The sequence below is a fragment of the Gymnogyps californianus genome, chromosome 8 (genome assembly GCF_018139145.2).
Source record: "Gymnogyps californianus isolate 813 chromosome 8, ASM1813914v2, whole genome shotgun sequence".
In the NCBI taxonomy this organism is placed as follows: Eukaryota; Metazoa; Chordata; class Aves; order Accipitriformes; family Cathartidae; genus Gymnogyps; species Gymnogyps californianus.
In genome coordinates, this window is record NC_059478.1 from 23,772,484 (window position 1) to 23,789,521 (window position 17,038).

Sequence of the window (17,038 nt, forward strand, 5' to 3'; positions counted from 1 at the left end):
ATGGCAGCGCGCGGCGGTTGGGTTTGAAGCAGCCAATGGGAGGAGCGGCCGCGCGGGGTTTAAATGCTGCCGCGGAGTAGGGCTGCGCGAGCCTCAACCGCAGAGCGGAGGTGAGGGGCGGCCGGGCTGCGGCGGGTGGGGAGGGCCGGCACCCTGCGGCGGGGGCCCGGGGACAGCCTGAGGCGCGGCCGGGGAGGTGAGGGCGCGCCCTGAGGCGAAGCGGGCCGTGAGAGAGACCCTGCTGGCAAAGGGGGCCTGGGTGGGGGAGAGGCTGTGATGAAGCGGCCCCTGAGGAGCGGCCTGGGGCGCGGGCGGGGAGGGGTACCCTGTAGTGGAGAGGGCCCTGAGGTGCAGCCGGAGGGGGGACCCGGCGGAGTAGGGCTGCAGCCCGGCCGGTGTCCCTGCGCGGGGCCCCGCTGACGCCGTCCGCCCGCAGCGCCATGGCGCAGTTCGTGTTCGAGGCGGATCTGCACGGGCTGCTGAAGCTGGACACGCCGATCCCTAACGCGCCGCCTGCGCGGTGGCAGCGCAAGGCCAAGGAGAGCAGCGCCCCCGGGCCCAGCCCCGCCGCCGGCTTGTCGCCCATGAAGCCGGCCAATCGCTCCCACAGCTCCAGCAAGACGCCGTCCAGGACACCCGGTGAGCGGCGGCGACCGGCGGCATAGGCTGGGTGGGGGAGCGTCGCCCGGGCTGCTTGCCTGTAGCCTCGGGGCTCTGTGCCAGGCTGCCCTAGCCGGCTTGCTGGTCAGGCAGGAGGAGGTGGGCTACACTGCCTGCCTCTTGGGAGTCACCCACCTTCTCCTCCCCAGCATGAGGTGGGCAAAGCTCTGTGCGCTGGGGCTGGGTGAACTGCTGATCCCCCAGCTGAGCCTTGCTGGCACAGCTGTGTTTTGGGACAAGTGTGGGTAGGACTGTCTGCTGACAGCTTTACATGCTGTAACAGTATTTTTGCATCCTCCTCTTATCTGTGAACTCTGGAGTTGTTGCACTAGACCCAAGGAGTTGCCTCCTGGCAGTCCCTAACCAGAGCTTAGTGCAATTATACAGGGGGGGCAAAAATACGAGTTAGTTGTGACTGGATGGCATGAACTCTGAGTCCTGCTTGTCTGGAACTTGTCTGGTAGGTGTGATGTGGAAGAGTGCTGGGTTTGCTGTCTCTTGAAAGCTCTAATACAGGCTGTAAGATAGTATTTATGCATGTGAATGCAGGTAAATCTGGATCCAAAATCCAGAGCACCCCAACAAAGGCTGGGGGGGATCGCTACATTCCCAACCGCAGCACTATGCAGATGGAGATGGCCAACTTCCTCCTAACCAAAGAGAATGACCCTGCTGAGGAGTCCCCTACGAAGAAGGTGAGCAAGTTGCTAACTTCAATTACTACAGTAATCACTACCAAACACCTAATCCTTTCTGGCCTTTTACAGAGAAGCAAACTGTAAGTTCTGTCAGGTGGGAACATGGGGCTGACAGCCCCAGCCATCACTGCTTCCAGCTCTGGGCTTCAGGAGCCTGGGATGAGGTGGAAGCTGTAGAGCCTGCAGATGGAACAGGTACACAGCTGCTACACAGGAGCCCGAGCGTAGCTGCTCTGTAGGGTTGTTTCCCTAGGCACAGGGAAGAGCATAGAGCCTTACACCTCGGCTTCCACTCACTCTAGCCTGTGCTGCTTCTGGTAGCAAAATTCAACTTTGGGCTAATGAGGCTTTAAAATATAGCAGGCTACAGAGACACAAAGCTGTGAGCCTGTGCACAGTGAAACTGCTGGTGGTAGCTATTCTAGGACAATGTCTAGGTGGGGAGCTATTCTGGAATGTGTACCCTGTGTTCTGAAATCTGTTTATGAAGCATTTCGTCCCTTGTAGCTGTGGCTTTCCCCACTGGCAATGAGACACTGAACTTGCCACTCTTCTGCATGAAAATGTGAGCAGGACAGTGTGCCAATGTCTGAGGAAAAACTACTTTGACCTGCCTGTCTGTAGGTGACTCCCACAGCACAGCTGTACACCTCCTGATTCTAGAAGGGGGCTTAGGTGTATGCTCTGCCAGCTGCAGTTTTAAGCGCAGCATGGGCTTTGTGTTTCAAATGCATCTCACTGAGGTGGTTTGTCTCTGTAGGAGCAACAGAAAGCCTGGGCAGTGAATCTGAACGGCTTTGATATAGAAGAGGCAAAGATCCTCCGCCTCAGTGGAAAGCCACAGAACGCTCCAGAAGGTATGATACAGGGTCTGTGTGAGTTGACTCAGCTGGGGAGATCTGGGCAGGGGAGCAGCAACACAGAAGCCCTGCGTGTGGACATGGGAGAGATCAACTGGCTTCTTCTCAGAGCTCCTATGCATACTGGAGTCTCCCTCTTTAGGGCTCCTGAGGTTGAGGGACTGTATAACAGCTACAGCGAATTTATTTACAGAAGTTGAAATGACTGCCAGTTGCTCACTTATACTGCAGGTGGCAAACCTTCCTGAGGTCTGCAAAAGCTTCAAACTCTCTGCTGTGCACTTTGTAGCTTAACTGTCCCTAAACACAACGGGATACAGAAAACCAAGTGCTTGTCAGTTAAACTGGTTCCTGTGAATTAGGGAATCAGAGCTCACCCTGGGTCAGCAGTTTCATACTACCAGTGATGTTAGCACACTGTGCTCTTCTGAGTGTATCTCTTCTCTCAGGACTTCATTTTCACTGGAAGGGATTTCTAGTTGGGTAAGCAGTGCTCAGCTGGTAGGAAACTAACTCAGGTTAACAAATCTTTTCCTCTGCACACAGGCTATCAGAATAACCTGAAAGTGCTCTACAGTCAGAAAATGACACCTGGATCTAGCAGGAAGAATGGCAGATACATTCCCTCAATGCCAGACCGGATCCTGGATGCACCAGAGATCCGCAATGACTATTGTAAGTAGGCTGCGATGTTGAGTGCCGGGCATAGAGATCATTCTGCACTGGAGTGGCTCCTAGGACAGAGTAACTGGGCTGTTTCAGTATCCTGTGCACCCAGGCTGGCACGGACCACTTCTGGAGTGTCCCTGTGTAGCCTTGTAAGAATAGTGGTCCAGAGTGCTGTGTAGGTGACTTGGATCAGGGCTACCTGACCCCACTAGCTGGGCGTGGTGACACCCAGAAAGCTGCCCCTTACCTGTATGTGCATGTACACATGGTGCAGGTGGAAGATCTGGCATCAGCACTGGTGAAGGGCAGGGCTCTCCAGGTAAGCGCAGTGTGACCTGCATTGCTCTTCCAAATTGTAGATCTGAATCTCATTGACTGGAGCTCTCAGAACTTCCTGGCAGTGGCTCTGGACAACTCTGTCTATCTGTGGAATCACCTTTCTGGGGAGATTATCCAGCTGCTGCAGATGGAGCATCCAGATGATTATGTTTCCTCTGTGTCGTGGATTAAAGAAGGAAACTACCTTGCTGTTGGCACAAGTAATGCTGAGGTCCAGGTGAGTGCAGGAGTAAAACTAGAGGTGTTGTCTAGGCATTGCTGGAGCTGTGGGGCCTTGGGACAAAAGGCTTGGCTAGCACAAGAAGGGTACAATGCACCCTGACTTGTCTTGACTGGTGTGTGGTGGAAATGTCCACAGCCAGTGACCAACTGCAGTATGCAAGGCACAGTTTGGTTTTGGCATTTTCTGACACCTGGAGTTACCTTCTGTTCTGTAGGCATGAGATACAAATTGATCTCTGCTCCCGTACTGACAAGGTTGAATGCCAGAGCCTGTGCAGTGAGGTTCCTAGGGCAAAGCAACAGGGCTGGGTTTCCTCATCCTCTGGAGAACTTATTGCTCTGCCTCTCTAGCTATGGGACATACAGCAGCAGAAACGTCTCCGAAATATGACCAGCCATTCTTCCCGTGTGGGGTCCCTCAGCTGGAACAGCTACATCCTCTCCAGGTAAAGGGGTGGGTGAAGGGCAGTGTCCAGCTGTTGCAGATTCCTATCCTAGATGTGTGAGTGGTGCAGGTTAGGGATGGCAGAGAGGAGTTTCTGTCCTGGCTTGGGATTCTTACTCAGCCTGTTCTGTTGGGACTCTCTTCCCTCTTGCCCTTCGTGCCAAAGTTGTGAAGAGCTTCTGTGGCTGCTTTGCTCACACCAATAGGCCAGCGATGCTGGTAACACTGGTTGAAACCCAGTGGCAGGTACAGCAGTCTTGCAACAGCACAAAAATGGATTTTGGTGAAAATATGTGCCAGCCTGACTCTCCAAGCCTTCTCTCTGCAGTGGGGCACGGACTGGCCACATCCACCACCATGATGTCAGAGTGGCTGAGCATCATGTGGCCACACTTGCTGGCCACACACAGGAGGTGTGTGGACTCAAGTGGTCTCTAGATGGCCGCTACCTGGCCAGTGGTGGCAATGACAACCTGGTGAACATCTGGCCATGCACCCAGGGGGACAGTGGAGACTTTGCTCCTGTACAGACCTTCACTCAGCATCAGGGTGCTGTCAAGGTGAGTGCAGGGCTGCTGTGGGCACATGCATGTGTGCAAGGCAGACATGCAGCCCTGGTTGTGCACAGGTTGCTCTTGCATGTCTTAGAACTAACCCTTTTTTCTCAGGCTGTGGCGTGGTGTCCATGGCAGTCAAATGTTCTAGCCACTGGAGGTGGGACTAGTGACAGACATATCCGCATCTGGAATGTGTGTTCTGGCACATGCCTCAGTGCTGTTGATGCCCATTCCCAGGTGAGACATGAACATCAGCTTGGAGATAAACACCTGGCAGGACACCTATACAGAGCTGCTGGCTCCTGAGGCCCAGAGGCATGGGAAAGGAGGGGACCATGCTCATCTCTGGGTGGTGAGCATCAGCACAAGCAGCTTGCCTTACCTGCATTACTGCCTCTTCCCAGGTCTGTTCTATCCTGTGGTCAACAAACTACAAGGAGTTCATTTCAGGCCATGGCTTTGCACAGAATCAGCTGGTTGTATGGAAGTACCCAACGATGGCCAAGGTCACTGAGCTGCGAGGTAGGCTGGGCCCTTTGCCTGGGGAAGGGAGGGCTGCTAGAGGCTGAAGGCAGGTGTAATCCTTGGTTTGAGCAGACTGGTGGTCTAGCCTAGAGCATCACTGGTGCAGAATGGTGTCCAGGGGCATGCTGCTAGAGGGAGGCACTCCTGTGGGCTGCTGAAGAAACACCATTGCTCCAAATGCATGCCTAGGGTGTGAATTCATGCTGCTGCAGCATGGTGTGGGGATAGCTATGCAAGCTGGTGGGGCTTATGGGGCATATGGGATTAGATGTGACCATCGTGGTAGAACCAGACCATGTGGTGATCAGCCCAGCCCTGACTGCACATGACCTCCTTCTCAGGTCACACTGCCAGAGTCTTGAACCTGACTATGAGCCCTGATGGTGCAACAGTGGCCTCGGCAGCTGCTGATGAAACACTGAGGCTCTGGCGCTGTTTTGAGATGGACCCCATAAAGAAGAAGGAGAAAGAGAAGGCAAACAGTGCCAAAAGCAGCATCATTCACCAGGGCATCCGATGAGTGCACAGGGCTGTTGTGGGGAGGGGGGAAAGTTGGCTTACACACTGTATAGTATTTTAAATGTTAATAAACTGCTTTAATTTGACTTTTTTTATGGAGTCTGATGGAAGAAAAGACCATGGCTCAGAGAACCAAGGCCTGCCTTCCTGAGGTTTGGGATCTGGGCAAGTGGTGGAGCTTGTGTTCTTTGGGGCCAGTTTGCAGGCAGCCTGAGCCTAGCAGAGCCATGACGTCCTGGGAGAAAAGGATGCTATGTAATGGCTGTACTTCTATATCTGTCCCAGCTAAGTATGTCACCTGTCACATCTGCATGCTGACTGCAAGTGCAGCAGCTCTACCACACAAGCTGTAGCCTGGATGACTTCCTAGCTCTCCATCCCTGATCAGAGTGTATCAAAACCAATACTTCCCAGGGCTCCAGGCCTGCAGTTGGGCTAGGAGGAAGTACCCCTGACTTGCCTCAGCCTCCACAGAGCAGTGAACCAGCTCTGAACTTGCCCCCAGCCTAAGGAAGGGCCCTCTGCCCAGCTGCTGCCTGCTTTGGTGCCAGCTGTGGTGGGGAGGAACAAGAGTATGTCTCTGTCCCCAGTTTCTGCTGTGTTGTTACTGGGCCTCTGCAGGCAACTACCAGCAGTTAGTTGTGCTCTGTGCAACCACCTGTGCCAGGGGAGTTGTTCTTGGCAGTCTGAGCTGTAGTGTTGCCTGCACACAGCAATTAGTCTTGTTCTGCTACATGCAGCCTCTGTGCTGCAGCCAATGCTGCCTGCTCTTACAGCGCTAGGGTAGAATAGCTACTTCTGCAGTGAGTTTAGCACTGCATTTAGGAGCCAAATGCTATCAGGAAAAAAGGTGGGGCAGGGGCTGGAAACATACAGCAACAGCTGTAATCATCCCAAAGGCCAGAAAGGGGCTGGCAATGCACAATGGTGTGAAGCCTGATGCAAAACAAAAGGTTCAATTACACTGCCACAGCCAGCTTGGATATCATGCAAGAGACTCCCAAAGCACCATCAACCCAGTGTGCAGCCCTTTTAGTCATATATTCTTCTAGCAGCCCTGATCTCTGTCCTCTCCTCCTGCTGAGGGGAAGCCCTGGTGTCAAGCTGAGGCTGCATACAGGGAAACAGCCAGCAGGGCTCAGCTGACATTTAGTAGAGCTTGACTCCCCAGCACTTGGAAAAATTCATTTTTTCCAGACTCAGTTATGCTGGTCCAAGTTGCAGGGAGCATATTTGAGCCTTTACCTGAGCAAGAGCCAGTACAGCCACAGCAGCCATGCTGCTCTGCATGTTGGAGCCATGGTGTCTGGCCTGCACCAGACCCATGGAGCCTGTCCTTCAGCTGCACCAGCACAGTCAGGGGCTGCCCCCAACACTGCACAGCTGATTAGCACCTTGGCCTGTGCAAAGCAGCTCCATAAAGCCTGTGCCTCCCATCAGCCTGTGATTAGGTGAGGGTGGATTATTAACTGTTTTCACCTTCCTCTCAGCACAGTACCACGCTCTACCTGGGGCCAGGCTCCTGCTCTGCCCCCTGAGCCTGAAGCCAGCTGGAGCCTTCAAAGGTGGGCAGTGTTGGCAACAACTTGTGCTGTGCCAAGGCCAGCGAGCGTGCACCCCACACACACCAGAGCAGCCCCACACCTATTGCTGATACAGTCTCAAAAAACAGCTTGCAGCAGCTGAGCCCAGCACCTTCCCAGCAGGGCTGGTGATGCATCCCCATTTGGCCACCTGGGGAAGAGCAGGGGACATCCAAGGGAGGAAGAGGCAGCTCTCCTTCCTCTTCAGAAGCAAATCCTAGGGCAGCAGCTGGATCTAATGCGGAAGGGGGTGGGAACCCACATGCAAGGTTAGGCTCTTCCCCAGAGCTGTGCTGCTGTTGGAGGAGCCCTGCCCCAGACCCCTGCCATTCAATGCTGGGCATTAGCACAAACTTGCCCTGTGGCTCCACAGTAGCTCAAGGCTCCAGTGGTTCCTGACCCTGGAATGAAAGCTTTATATGCCTGAAAGCTGGTGTATTTTCTTCACTCCTATGTCATAGCACAGCCTGTCTTGCCTCTCTCCTTTAGCACATACCCACCCCCAGAAGCTGTGCATGACAGACCCCTTGAAAGTCCTCTGAGCATTACTAGAAGGTGATGGTATTGCAGCATCTTCCTTTGGCCCCACTGCCCTGGAGCAAGGAGGAGCAGAGGAAGGAGCTGGGCACTGATCCAGCAGGCCCAGGAAACACTGCCATATAAGGTGTGAATTCAATTCAGAGCAGCAGCCCAGACTGACCATGACAGCATATAAATTACCAAGTGCCATGGCCAGCCCATGGAAAGATCACAGCTAACAGGAACAATTGGAGGAAGGGAGAACAGAGCACACATAGGGAACAGCCCATTTTAAAATGCCAAGCGTAAGTAGTTTAAAGTATAGTTACTATTTTGGGCAAAAGCAAAGACAGTCCTGTCTTTACCAACAGCCAGCTGGGGGGGAGAAGGAGGCTAAATGGGAAAAGCTCCATCTCAGCTGGACTGACCACTTCAGGAGCTGTAGGAGAGACTTCTGAGCACTGAACTAATGTTACACACCATTTCAGCAGGGACCAGAACATTTCTCCTGCCAGTCCTTGCCCATAGAGAAGTGGAAACAACTGGGAGAACACCACACCATGCAGCAGCCAGATCCCATTTTAAGGCTTCACACATACAAAGGCACTGAGCCCTGTAGAATGGGGTGATGCCCACATGCAGTTAGGCATATCAGTCACACCAGTTCAGGTCACTTGAAGAGGTCTTCCTACACTTCAGAGCACAGCCTTGACGTGTACAGCAGCTCAGGCAGGGTCAGCAGAGCTTTCCCTCACACCAAGCCCTGCTCTAGGGCTTTGGCTGGACATCCACTAAAGCCCTCCCACACCCCAACCAAACCTACAGTGAAACTTGGCTTCTGGAGGCCTGCTGGTCTAACGCATTCCTCCCAGCCACAAGCAGCCCAGCCAGCTACCCACCCCTCTTCCCAGGCTTGAGTCAGCACCAAGGCTGGCCTCTCCGCTCAGGAGGGCCTCAGTCACAAGGTGATGGGGAAGGCAGCACTGCAGCCCAACAGCACTGAAGGGAACCCAGACTGTCTCAAGTGGTAGAGACAACAGAGCCCAGCCAGGGAAGATGCAATTCTGTACCAAGAGCAAGGCAGCAGCAACATAAACCTCCCTCTGACCAACCTGAACTATCTTCTGCACAGATCCACGCTGCAGGGGCACTCACAGATGGCAGCAGCTTTGGCTTCAGCAGATGCAGAAAGCAACAGACTGCTGTTTCCCCATCACCGGGGTTTCCAGGGTCTCTATTCCCTGCTCTGCCACACCTCAGCTCCCCAGGATTTCTGAAAAGCAGCAGCTCCCCCTGGGCAGCTGGCCCAGGGCCCAGCCCACACCCATGCTCCACCCCAGCCATTCTTTCACAGGGTGGAGCCACTTTCACAACAGGAGCCTTGACACATTTCCTGCCCTGAGCACTGCTCTACCAAAGCACTTGGAAACAATCTGCCATCTGCTTCATCAGCACACTGCTATCACCCTCTCCCCCCAACACACAAACTTGCTACACCAGCTGCTTCTCCCAGCCCTGCCTCTGACCACGCTGGGCAGGACCAAGCATCTGGAACAGCTTCTGAGCACAGCAAGCCAGGAAAACAAGAGGGCAGAGCCGTTTCTCCTTCTGTCTGTTTATTTGTGATAGAAGAGCAGCCCAATCTGACAGGGCCTGGCTCCTTCACCTCATCCTCAAGGCCATCAGCATGGTTTTGGTTACAGCCAGAGCAGGTGATGGGCACCAGGCCCAGGAGAGCTGCTGTACTGCCCTGCTGTAGGGCAGAGGTACACCTTCACCCAGGCCCAGTCAGATCCACAGAGGCAAGAGGTGCTCACTGTTACACCACAGCAGGACACACTACAACCATCCTCTGCTGTGCTCATGCTGGGCCAGAGCAGGGCTGGTCCCAAGCAGGAGAGCCCAGGAGCTGATTCTAGGGGCAATTATTGCTCAAGTCTTGAGTTTGCAGGAATGGAAGTGGTCCAAGACAAGGCTGAGCTTGGCCTCCCCCACTCTGGAGCAAGCCACCAGCTGCCATACAGGATCAGGTAAGTGTGGCTAAAGCACACACTGAGCACCCAGCCCAGGCACAGAATGGCAAGGCAACCTGGGTTTATCACATGGGGGAGGCATTTCAGGCTGTCACAACCCCTGCTACGTACTAGGCACAGGGCACATGTACTGTACTGGGCAGGTCTGGGCCCTCAAGTCCCATACAGACTGCCCCTACATTCTCCACAGCCACACCTGAGCACGGATACGCCAGGGCAGGACCCCCCACCTGGGCACACAGGGACCAGAAGGGACATGCAGCACTGTGGCATGGAACAAAGTGGCACAAGGCATGGTAAAGCAGGAGCACTCACGCTTGAGCTGGCAGCATCAAGCGGCCAGGGACAAGTCTGCTCGTCCACACAGGCTCTGATGAGACAGGGAAGAGGAGAGGGCACCAGGACAGGGACCGGTCTCTTCTTTTGGTCCTACTCAGAAGGAAGTGGCCCCCAGGCAGAAGGGCCAGATGTAGGCACTTGGGGGATGTTCCTTTGGAAACACTGGAATGGGACTGCAGCCCCACAGCTGTGATGCAGGCAGCTGCCTCTCTGCTCAGCAACACTGAGAAACAGCACGAGCCCTCCCAGGAGGGGGAGAAGTTGCCCGTGGCTGCTCAGAGCAGAGGGGCTGGGCATGCAGACAGAGGACAGCAGGGCTGGGCACAGGGGTACAACAGTCTGTAGGCACTTGACTTGGCTAGTGGCACCCAGGAGCAGGGGAACAGGTCCCAGCTGCCTCTGCCCCGGGGCTCTCATTGGCTCTGGGAGGGCCTTGCCCTCTAGTTGGCTTTGACCTTGCCGTTGGTGACAGTGCCATTCTCATGGATGCTGCTACCGTTGTGCTGAGCTGCTTGCTGAGCCACCCTGGGCAACCGTTTGCCCTTGGTGTAGGACTGGTACCAAAAGTTGGAGAAGAGGATGAAGAAGATGGTCCCATAAATCCAGATGAGGTGGATGAAGATGGGGAACTGGTACTGGCAACTGGGCATGAAGTAATACTGGGAGATGTGGACGGAGACAATCACAAACTGTGCCTGGGAGCAAGGCAGAGCAGGGACAAGTTATTCATGGGAGCAGAGTCAGGGATCCCACTAGAGACCTTCTTTCTAAATGAAACCAATAGGCTCCTTTCCCACTCTGAAGCAGAGGTCCTTGCAGTGAGACACAGCCAGCAGTGGCTGGAAGAGGCAGGCACAAGTCTCAAGGCAGCCTGTGCCTCTCACCCTCCCAACATGGCTGCAGCCCAGGGGCAGCAGGCTGAGCAGCACCCACACCCTAACCAGGCTAGTAGGGGTATCAGAGGCCCACAGTGAGCCAGAGCTGCTAGAAACCCAGAGTGAGATACTACAGAAGAGAGAACTACAGCTGCTGGCTGCACCTCTCATAGGTACAAGGGCTGGCCTGCCCCTCACATCAGAGGCTGAGCACACATGCTCTGCTCCACAGCACAGACTCACCAGCTGGATGGCTGTGATGTGCTTCTTCCACCACAGGTACTTCTGAAAGGCAGGTCCTGCTGCTGAGAGCCCATAGTAGAAGTACATGACAACATGCACCATGGAATTGATCATGGCATGGAATGAGCCCATTCCCCCTGTTAAGACAGATTTTCATTAGCATGTCAATCCTCCACAGCAATCAGCGCTACAAGGAGCTCCTAGGAGCCCAGCAGGGCCAAAAAACCCTTCTCAGCATGCTGGGGTTAACCCCACCCTTTCCCCAAGCTGTGCACCCAGACAGTTTCCATCTTACCTGGACCAAACTTTGCTCCCCACCACCAGCTCCAAGGCAGAACAGAGTGGTGGAAGAGGTGCAGGAATGTGACCTGTTCATTCTTCTTCCGCAGGACAAAGATCACCTGCAACGACAGCCCAACAGCATCAAGGACCTGCAGCCCTAGGAGCACCTAGAGCAGGCTGGGCCACTAATTCACAGTGTCTGATCTCAGTGATGCTTCCCCCATCTCCAAGCTCACTGCTGCCACACATTAAATCACCCCACAGCTTCCAGAGCTATAACATGCCAATAGTGGCCTCCTTGGCAGTGATGCCAGACAGAAGCACTACCAGGTCAGACTGGAAGGTCTGAAGAAAGCACCTACCCCAAGTACACTGGGCCCCAACTCCCTGCCCAGCAAGCAGTTACAAGGCCTCCTCAGTAACTCACCGTGTCTGTCAGTTCAATGAACTTGGAGAAGACAAAGAGCCAAGCAACACTGACCATCTGTAACAGAACAGGTTAACATTAGAGACCCACCTCAGCCTGAACATGCCCAGTGACCAAGAGTCTCCATATAGTAACCCTGTGGTGAAACCAAAACCCAGGGACTTAAGTCCTCTGCCTCAGGAAAGGCAGGTAGCTGTGACCTTGCCGTCCAAACAGAAGCACTAAAGGCCATCCCCGCTTATCAGGAGAGGGATGAGAACTCACCCTGAGGGCCTTGGGGTCCTGCGAGAAGTCCACAGGGTCACATCGCCAGGTGTACCCAGTAAGCCACCCTGCCATCAGGAACTGCAACAAGAGCATCATCAGGGTGAGGCCCAACACATCACCCACTGCACTTCCCAAGCCCTGCACAGAAGGGCAGGGAACAGCCTGCAAAAAGGCTCCCCATCACCCATGCAACCTGCATGCACTGCTTTATATATGCCAGACAAAGCCTACTGCCAACAACTCACCTCATAGACTATGTAAAGTGAGAGTCCCACCAGAAAGAAGTTGTATAGCACCATGAACTTCTTCAGGTTTAAAGGCTTCCTGTTGGCCATTAGCCGGGGACCCAAGGATAGTACAAAGTAGACATATGCCAGAAGGATGCCCATCACAAGGAACGGGGACTGCATCAGTGGATAATCAGCAATGCGGGGGTCTGCAGAGAGAGCCACAGTGCAGAGCAGTTAGCATCCTCACCGCAATCTGCTGCCAGCAATGCCACTGCCAGAATGGAGGCAAGGACATGCCAATCCTGTTCTCCTAGGACAGGAGCACAGGTAGTGGGTAAGTCTGGGAGCAGAGGCCGATGAAGCCAGCCAAACTCAGTAAAGTACAGCCTGAAGCCAAGCTGCAGGGCAGCCTGGAGATCTTCTGCCCAGGAGGGCGCAAGTGCCCCAAAAGGGCTCGCACAGGCACTGAGGCAAGACAGCCTCATAACAGGCAGCCCAAAAAAAAAACCCAGAGCTGCATCTATGTCAGGGCAGAGGCAGGATGAAGCTAGACCCAGACTGCTTCAGGGATGACAGACCATTCCCCTGTGCCTGCAGCAGCAAGGCATTAGTGCCACCTGCCCTGCAGCTGGGCAGAGCCAAACACTCACCTGCTTTCTTCATGAAGTCATGATACATGGTCACAATCCCCTCCATGGTGGTGGCAGTATCTCTGTGGAGAGAGGAAGGGCAGATCAGGCAGCTGTTTTCCCAGGAGGGCAGCCTGCAGAGCACAGCCCTGCAGATCAGCAAATTTCAAGCACAGCTTCAGAGGTACAGTCATGTGTACAAGTCCAGCATTGCTCTCAGATGATCACACACCAGCATCCGCTTTCCAGCTGAGCCACATGCTCCCCACTTCTCACTAAGCCTGGCCCTGTCTCCCCAGCTCTGCTGGGAACCCCATCATCCACCACCAGCAGTCCTTCCAAGGCAGGATCCTAACATTTCAAGCCAATTGGGAAAGCTTCCAACCTCAGCACTGTATCTCCAACCCCTTAGTCTTGCCCCTGCTGTACAGGCTCAAGCATTATTGCCCATAACAACCATGATGTTGCCACCAGCCTTACCACCCATACCCACCCAGCACACTGCTCTGCCTGACCCTGGTACAAAGTCTCAAGGGAGATGCAGAGCTAGCCCACACTCTCCACAGAGCAGTGCTTTTAAGATCAGCTTTGGGCTCCTGCCCACTGATCCCCACCATAGAAGCAACACAGCATCACTAGCAGACCCACTGCATGAGGAAGGAAAGCCATCGGTTCAGAAATAAACAGTTTCTGGTGCAGAGCTCCTGGTTTCACATCCTTGCACAAAACCCTCCTGACAAGAACTACCACCCCATAACCCAGCACCTCAGAGGCTAGGTGCATCCTACGTGGCAATGACATTTCCACTCCCCTTCCAGACAGGGGAGAGTACCCCCAGGTAGTGGAAAAAGCCACAGGAGAAGGATATAAGGCTGCAGGGAGAAGGACTGGCACTCCCCACACTTGCTCAGCCTCACTATGAGCACACACCAGACAGTGATCCAGATGGATGCTCTCCAGAAGAGCAGGAAGGGCCCAGGCTCTTGGTGCTGCAGGCAAGTTTGAAACACCCTCACCCAGCCCCCCTGTGCTCCCCAACCTCTCCCCAGCCCTCAAGAGACCAGAGCAGCAAGGAAGGGAGGCAGAGCACAGGCCCAGCCTCACCTGACTCACCCACCTGCAAGGGAGGCATTCCCCACAGCTGCTACCAGACACTCCACCTACCCCTTCCTCCAGGAAGGTGCACAGGAATCACTGCCCACACACAGGCCTGGGGAAACAGGTCCCCAGCCCAGTCTCCCCAGGAGGTTTATTGCTGCTGCCACCAGGAAGTATGCAGCCTCTCCCAGACCAGCAGGGAGGCTGAAGCCAGAGTAACCTTCTTCCCAGTAAGGTCCCAGCTGGGAGTATCCAGCAGCCACTGCCACCTCAAGCCCTCACCAGCATCACTCCTTCAGCTTTGCTGCAAGAGGAAGAGCTCAGCAAAGTCCTCTTTGCTCTAGCTGGGACCCAGGCAGGACAGCAGCAGACATTACCTGTGCAGTGCTACCAAGCACCTACATGACAGGCTTTGTTGGCAGCAATCTTCATGGGGGCCTGGCACACGCCATTCTGGCTCACCATTCTCTGCAAATCACTTTAGTGCAGCAACAGTGCTGGCTCTGTGCCTGCCCAGTCATACCCTCTGTGCTCCTCCAAACTGGGGAGTGCCACCCAACCTCTCCGCAACAGCAGTGGGGTGGAACAGGTCTCCCCCTTCACCCCCCCCAAAGTACCCATTCCTCCAAGCAAGGCTCCAGAGCAGCCTGTGCAGCCACACACCCCAAGGACAGAGCCCAATAAGTTTCACTGTGCTTCAGAAAGCACAGAAGGTGGTTCTTCATGCCACCTTGGAGGCAGCTGCAGCAATAGGGCAAAGCCCACTCAGGACTGATCCCCACACCTCATGGGCACCAGCAGCAGAACAGATGGTCATCTTCCCAACCCAAGGTTTCAAGGGGTTTAATAGCAAGTAATACTCACTTGTAGTATCACTGTGATACAAGTAATATTTAAGGTCCTGGGCACTGCCAAGATTATCCACTCTCCACATGCAGCAGAGGCCAGAAAAGTATAGCAGGAACTATAGCATCCTTGAGAGCCACTCAAGGCTCCAGCTGTGGGAAATGCAGTAAGTACAAGTCCTGAAAGCTGCTGAGCTTTATGTTGCTTTAATGGCTAAGAGCAAGCTCCAAACTTGTCTGTCTAGTTTCAGCTTTCAACCACTACATCCAGCTACACCTTTATTTGCTAGATTGAGGAGCCCTCAAGAGTTAGTTCCCAGCAGAGGTACCTGATTATTCAAGCTCCATGTTTACCTTATCAAGCTGAATGAGTCAGCCTTACTACAGGTCCAGGGCAGAGACAAAACTCCTGTGGAGTACTTGCCTATTTTGGGCAGGCTAGGATGAGAAGATAGTATCAGTCACCCATGAGCTCAGAGCTACATCTCACACTGCAGGGAAATGCTTGAGCTCAGGCACTACAGATTACTTTGCTGACCCTGATGCCAGCAAGGCTCCAGCACCACTGGCCAACTAGGACCCCAGCTCAAAACAATTCAGGGTCCCAGGACACTGGAGACTTGGGTGAAAAAACTCACACTGCAGTTTTGCCCTGACAGACCTGCTGAAGGCTGCACAGAGCACATAGCAGACAAGGGTCATCTGGCAGCAGCCCTGAACCCAGACAGCTATCCCCTCAAGCAGTGGGAGAAGCCCACTTCAACCCAGCACTAGCACAGAAGTCCCCACCAGTGTGAACAGCAACAAGTCCCTCTTACTGCTGTGTCTTATGAAGCACCTCCAGCTCTCCTACAGCCATACATGCCACAGGGAGACAGGAGGCACTGAACTTGTCCTGAACACAGGCTCTGGGCGAGCACCAGGACTTCTGCCAGGGCAGAACTAGCAGGATTATGCTACAGGCCCTTATCAAAAGGACCTATGCATTTTCCACAGCTTCCCTAGCAGAACAACATCCTGCTGCATTCAGCTAACAGAACAACCACATCTCCAGGGAACCCCCAAGGCCTTCAGGTCTTTGCAAGACCTGGTATCCACAGTGGCATGCTACATGGTCCTGCATTAGACAGAGGCTGAAGCCTGCCTTGCTCAGTGAGCAGATGCAGGTATGTCTCATCCTCCTCTGTCTCCCAAGGGGCAGCCACTGGCCTTGGGGTGTTGGCAGTTGAGCTGCAAAGGGGGAGTTGTAGAGCAGGCCCAAGCATTACCTTCACTAAGCAGGAGGATGTGAAGTGCACTGGCTTGCCTGAGCCATGATGGCTCCACGCCAGCCTTCCTGCTGCAGGCAGGGGTTTTCCAGCACAGAGCAGCAAGAGTCTGGAACCTGAACTCACCTCTGCCATTTCCTCTGTGCACAACACCAGCACTTGATGTCCCTCTGCACTTAGAGGGGTTCACCATCCAGCCAGGCATCTGCTCTTACTGCCCTCCATGCCACACTGTGCATCACACACCGCAGGCATTTACAGCTCAGTGGTTGGTGTCTGTCCTCTCTGCACAGGGGAGACTCTCTCCTTTGACTCCTCCTGGATCCTGATCCTCTTGGGCAAGGAGCTGGGAGGAGATGGGGAACCCAAAGCTGAGCCTTGAACAGCTGAAGTCAAGCAAACAGGTCCAAGCATCCCAAAGCACCAGGAACCCTTAGGGCCCAAACACACTCTGCACAATACCTAGAGATCTTGCAATACATCTCCTTCCACCTTTCACCAACAGGGTGTCACTTCCCTATCTCAGCAAGAAAGTTCCCACTATTTGCAAACCAGAGTATCAGGCCACATTCTGCCCCAGTAACCAACATTAAGAATTAGATACTTGCTTACGCCAAGCAGTGTGTACACTGCATGTTTCCAACAAGCTACACAGCTAATTAGTGCAACTTCAGCAAGAACAGCAAGGCCCTTTATAACCAGCCCCAGCAGCCCAGGAGCAGTCAGACCACAGCATTGTGAACCACGACACTGAGAGACCAGAGTTCAACCCAGTTAGTTTTGTTAACAGCCTTGCAGGGCACATCTCTCCCCACACAGCAACCATCTGCAAGCAACAGACTCAGCCCCAGCCATCCAACACCCAACACTCCTACCCCATCAGTATTCAAGTCAGAAATCAGTCCT

At 54.1% G+C, this 17,038-nt stretch overlaps 2 protein-coding genes across 2 annotated transcripts; one reads left to right on the forward strand and one right to left on the reverse strand.

Moving 5' to 3' along the window:
* The first annotated feature begins 440 nt into the window (after positions 1–440).
* CDC20 (cell division cycle 20) lies at positions 441–5,580 on the forward strand. The gene is made up of 10 exons (XM_050900829.1): positions 441–639; positions 1,210–1,355; positions 2,119–2,215; positions 2,765–2,893; positions 3,247–3,443; positions 3,800–3,894; positions 4,222–4,453; positions 4,562–4,687; positions 4,855–4,972; positions 5,317–5,580. The coding sequence occupies exons 1-10, from the start codon at positions 441–443 to the stop codon at positions 5,493–5,495; spliced, it is 1,518 nt and encodes a 505-aa protein (XP_050756786.1). The 3' UTR covers positions 5,496–5,580.
* Positions 5,581–9,197: 3,617 nt separating this feature from the next.
* Positions 9,198–16,371, reverse strand: ELOVL1 (ELOVL fatty acid elongase 1). The gene is made up of 8 exons (XM_050900724.1): positions 16,259–16,371; positions 12,943–13,004; positions 12,308–12,498; positions 12,060–12,140; positions 11,796–11,852; positions 11,382–11,487; positions 11,087–11,223; positions 9,198–10,663 (listed from the first exon to the last, which is right to left on the reverse strand). Exons 2-8 carry the CDS (start codon positions 12,986–12,988, stop codon positions 10,409–10,411), a joined length of 873 nt encoding a protein of 290 aa, XP_050756681.1. The 5' UTR covers positions 12,989–13,004; positions 16,259–16,371; the 3' UTR covers positions 9,198–10,408.
* Between the last annotated feature and the right edge of the window lie 667 nt (positions 16,372–17,038).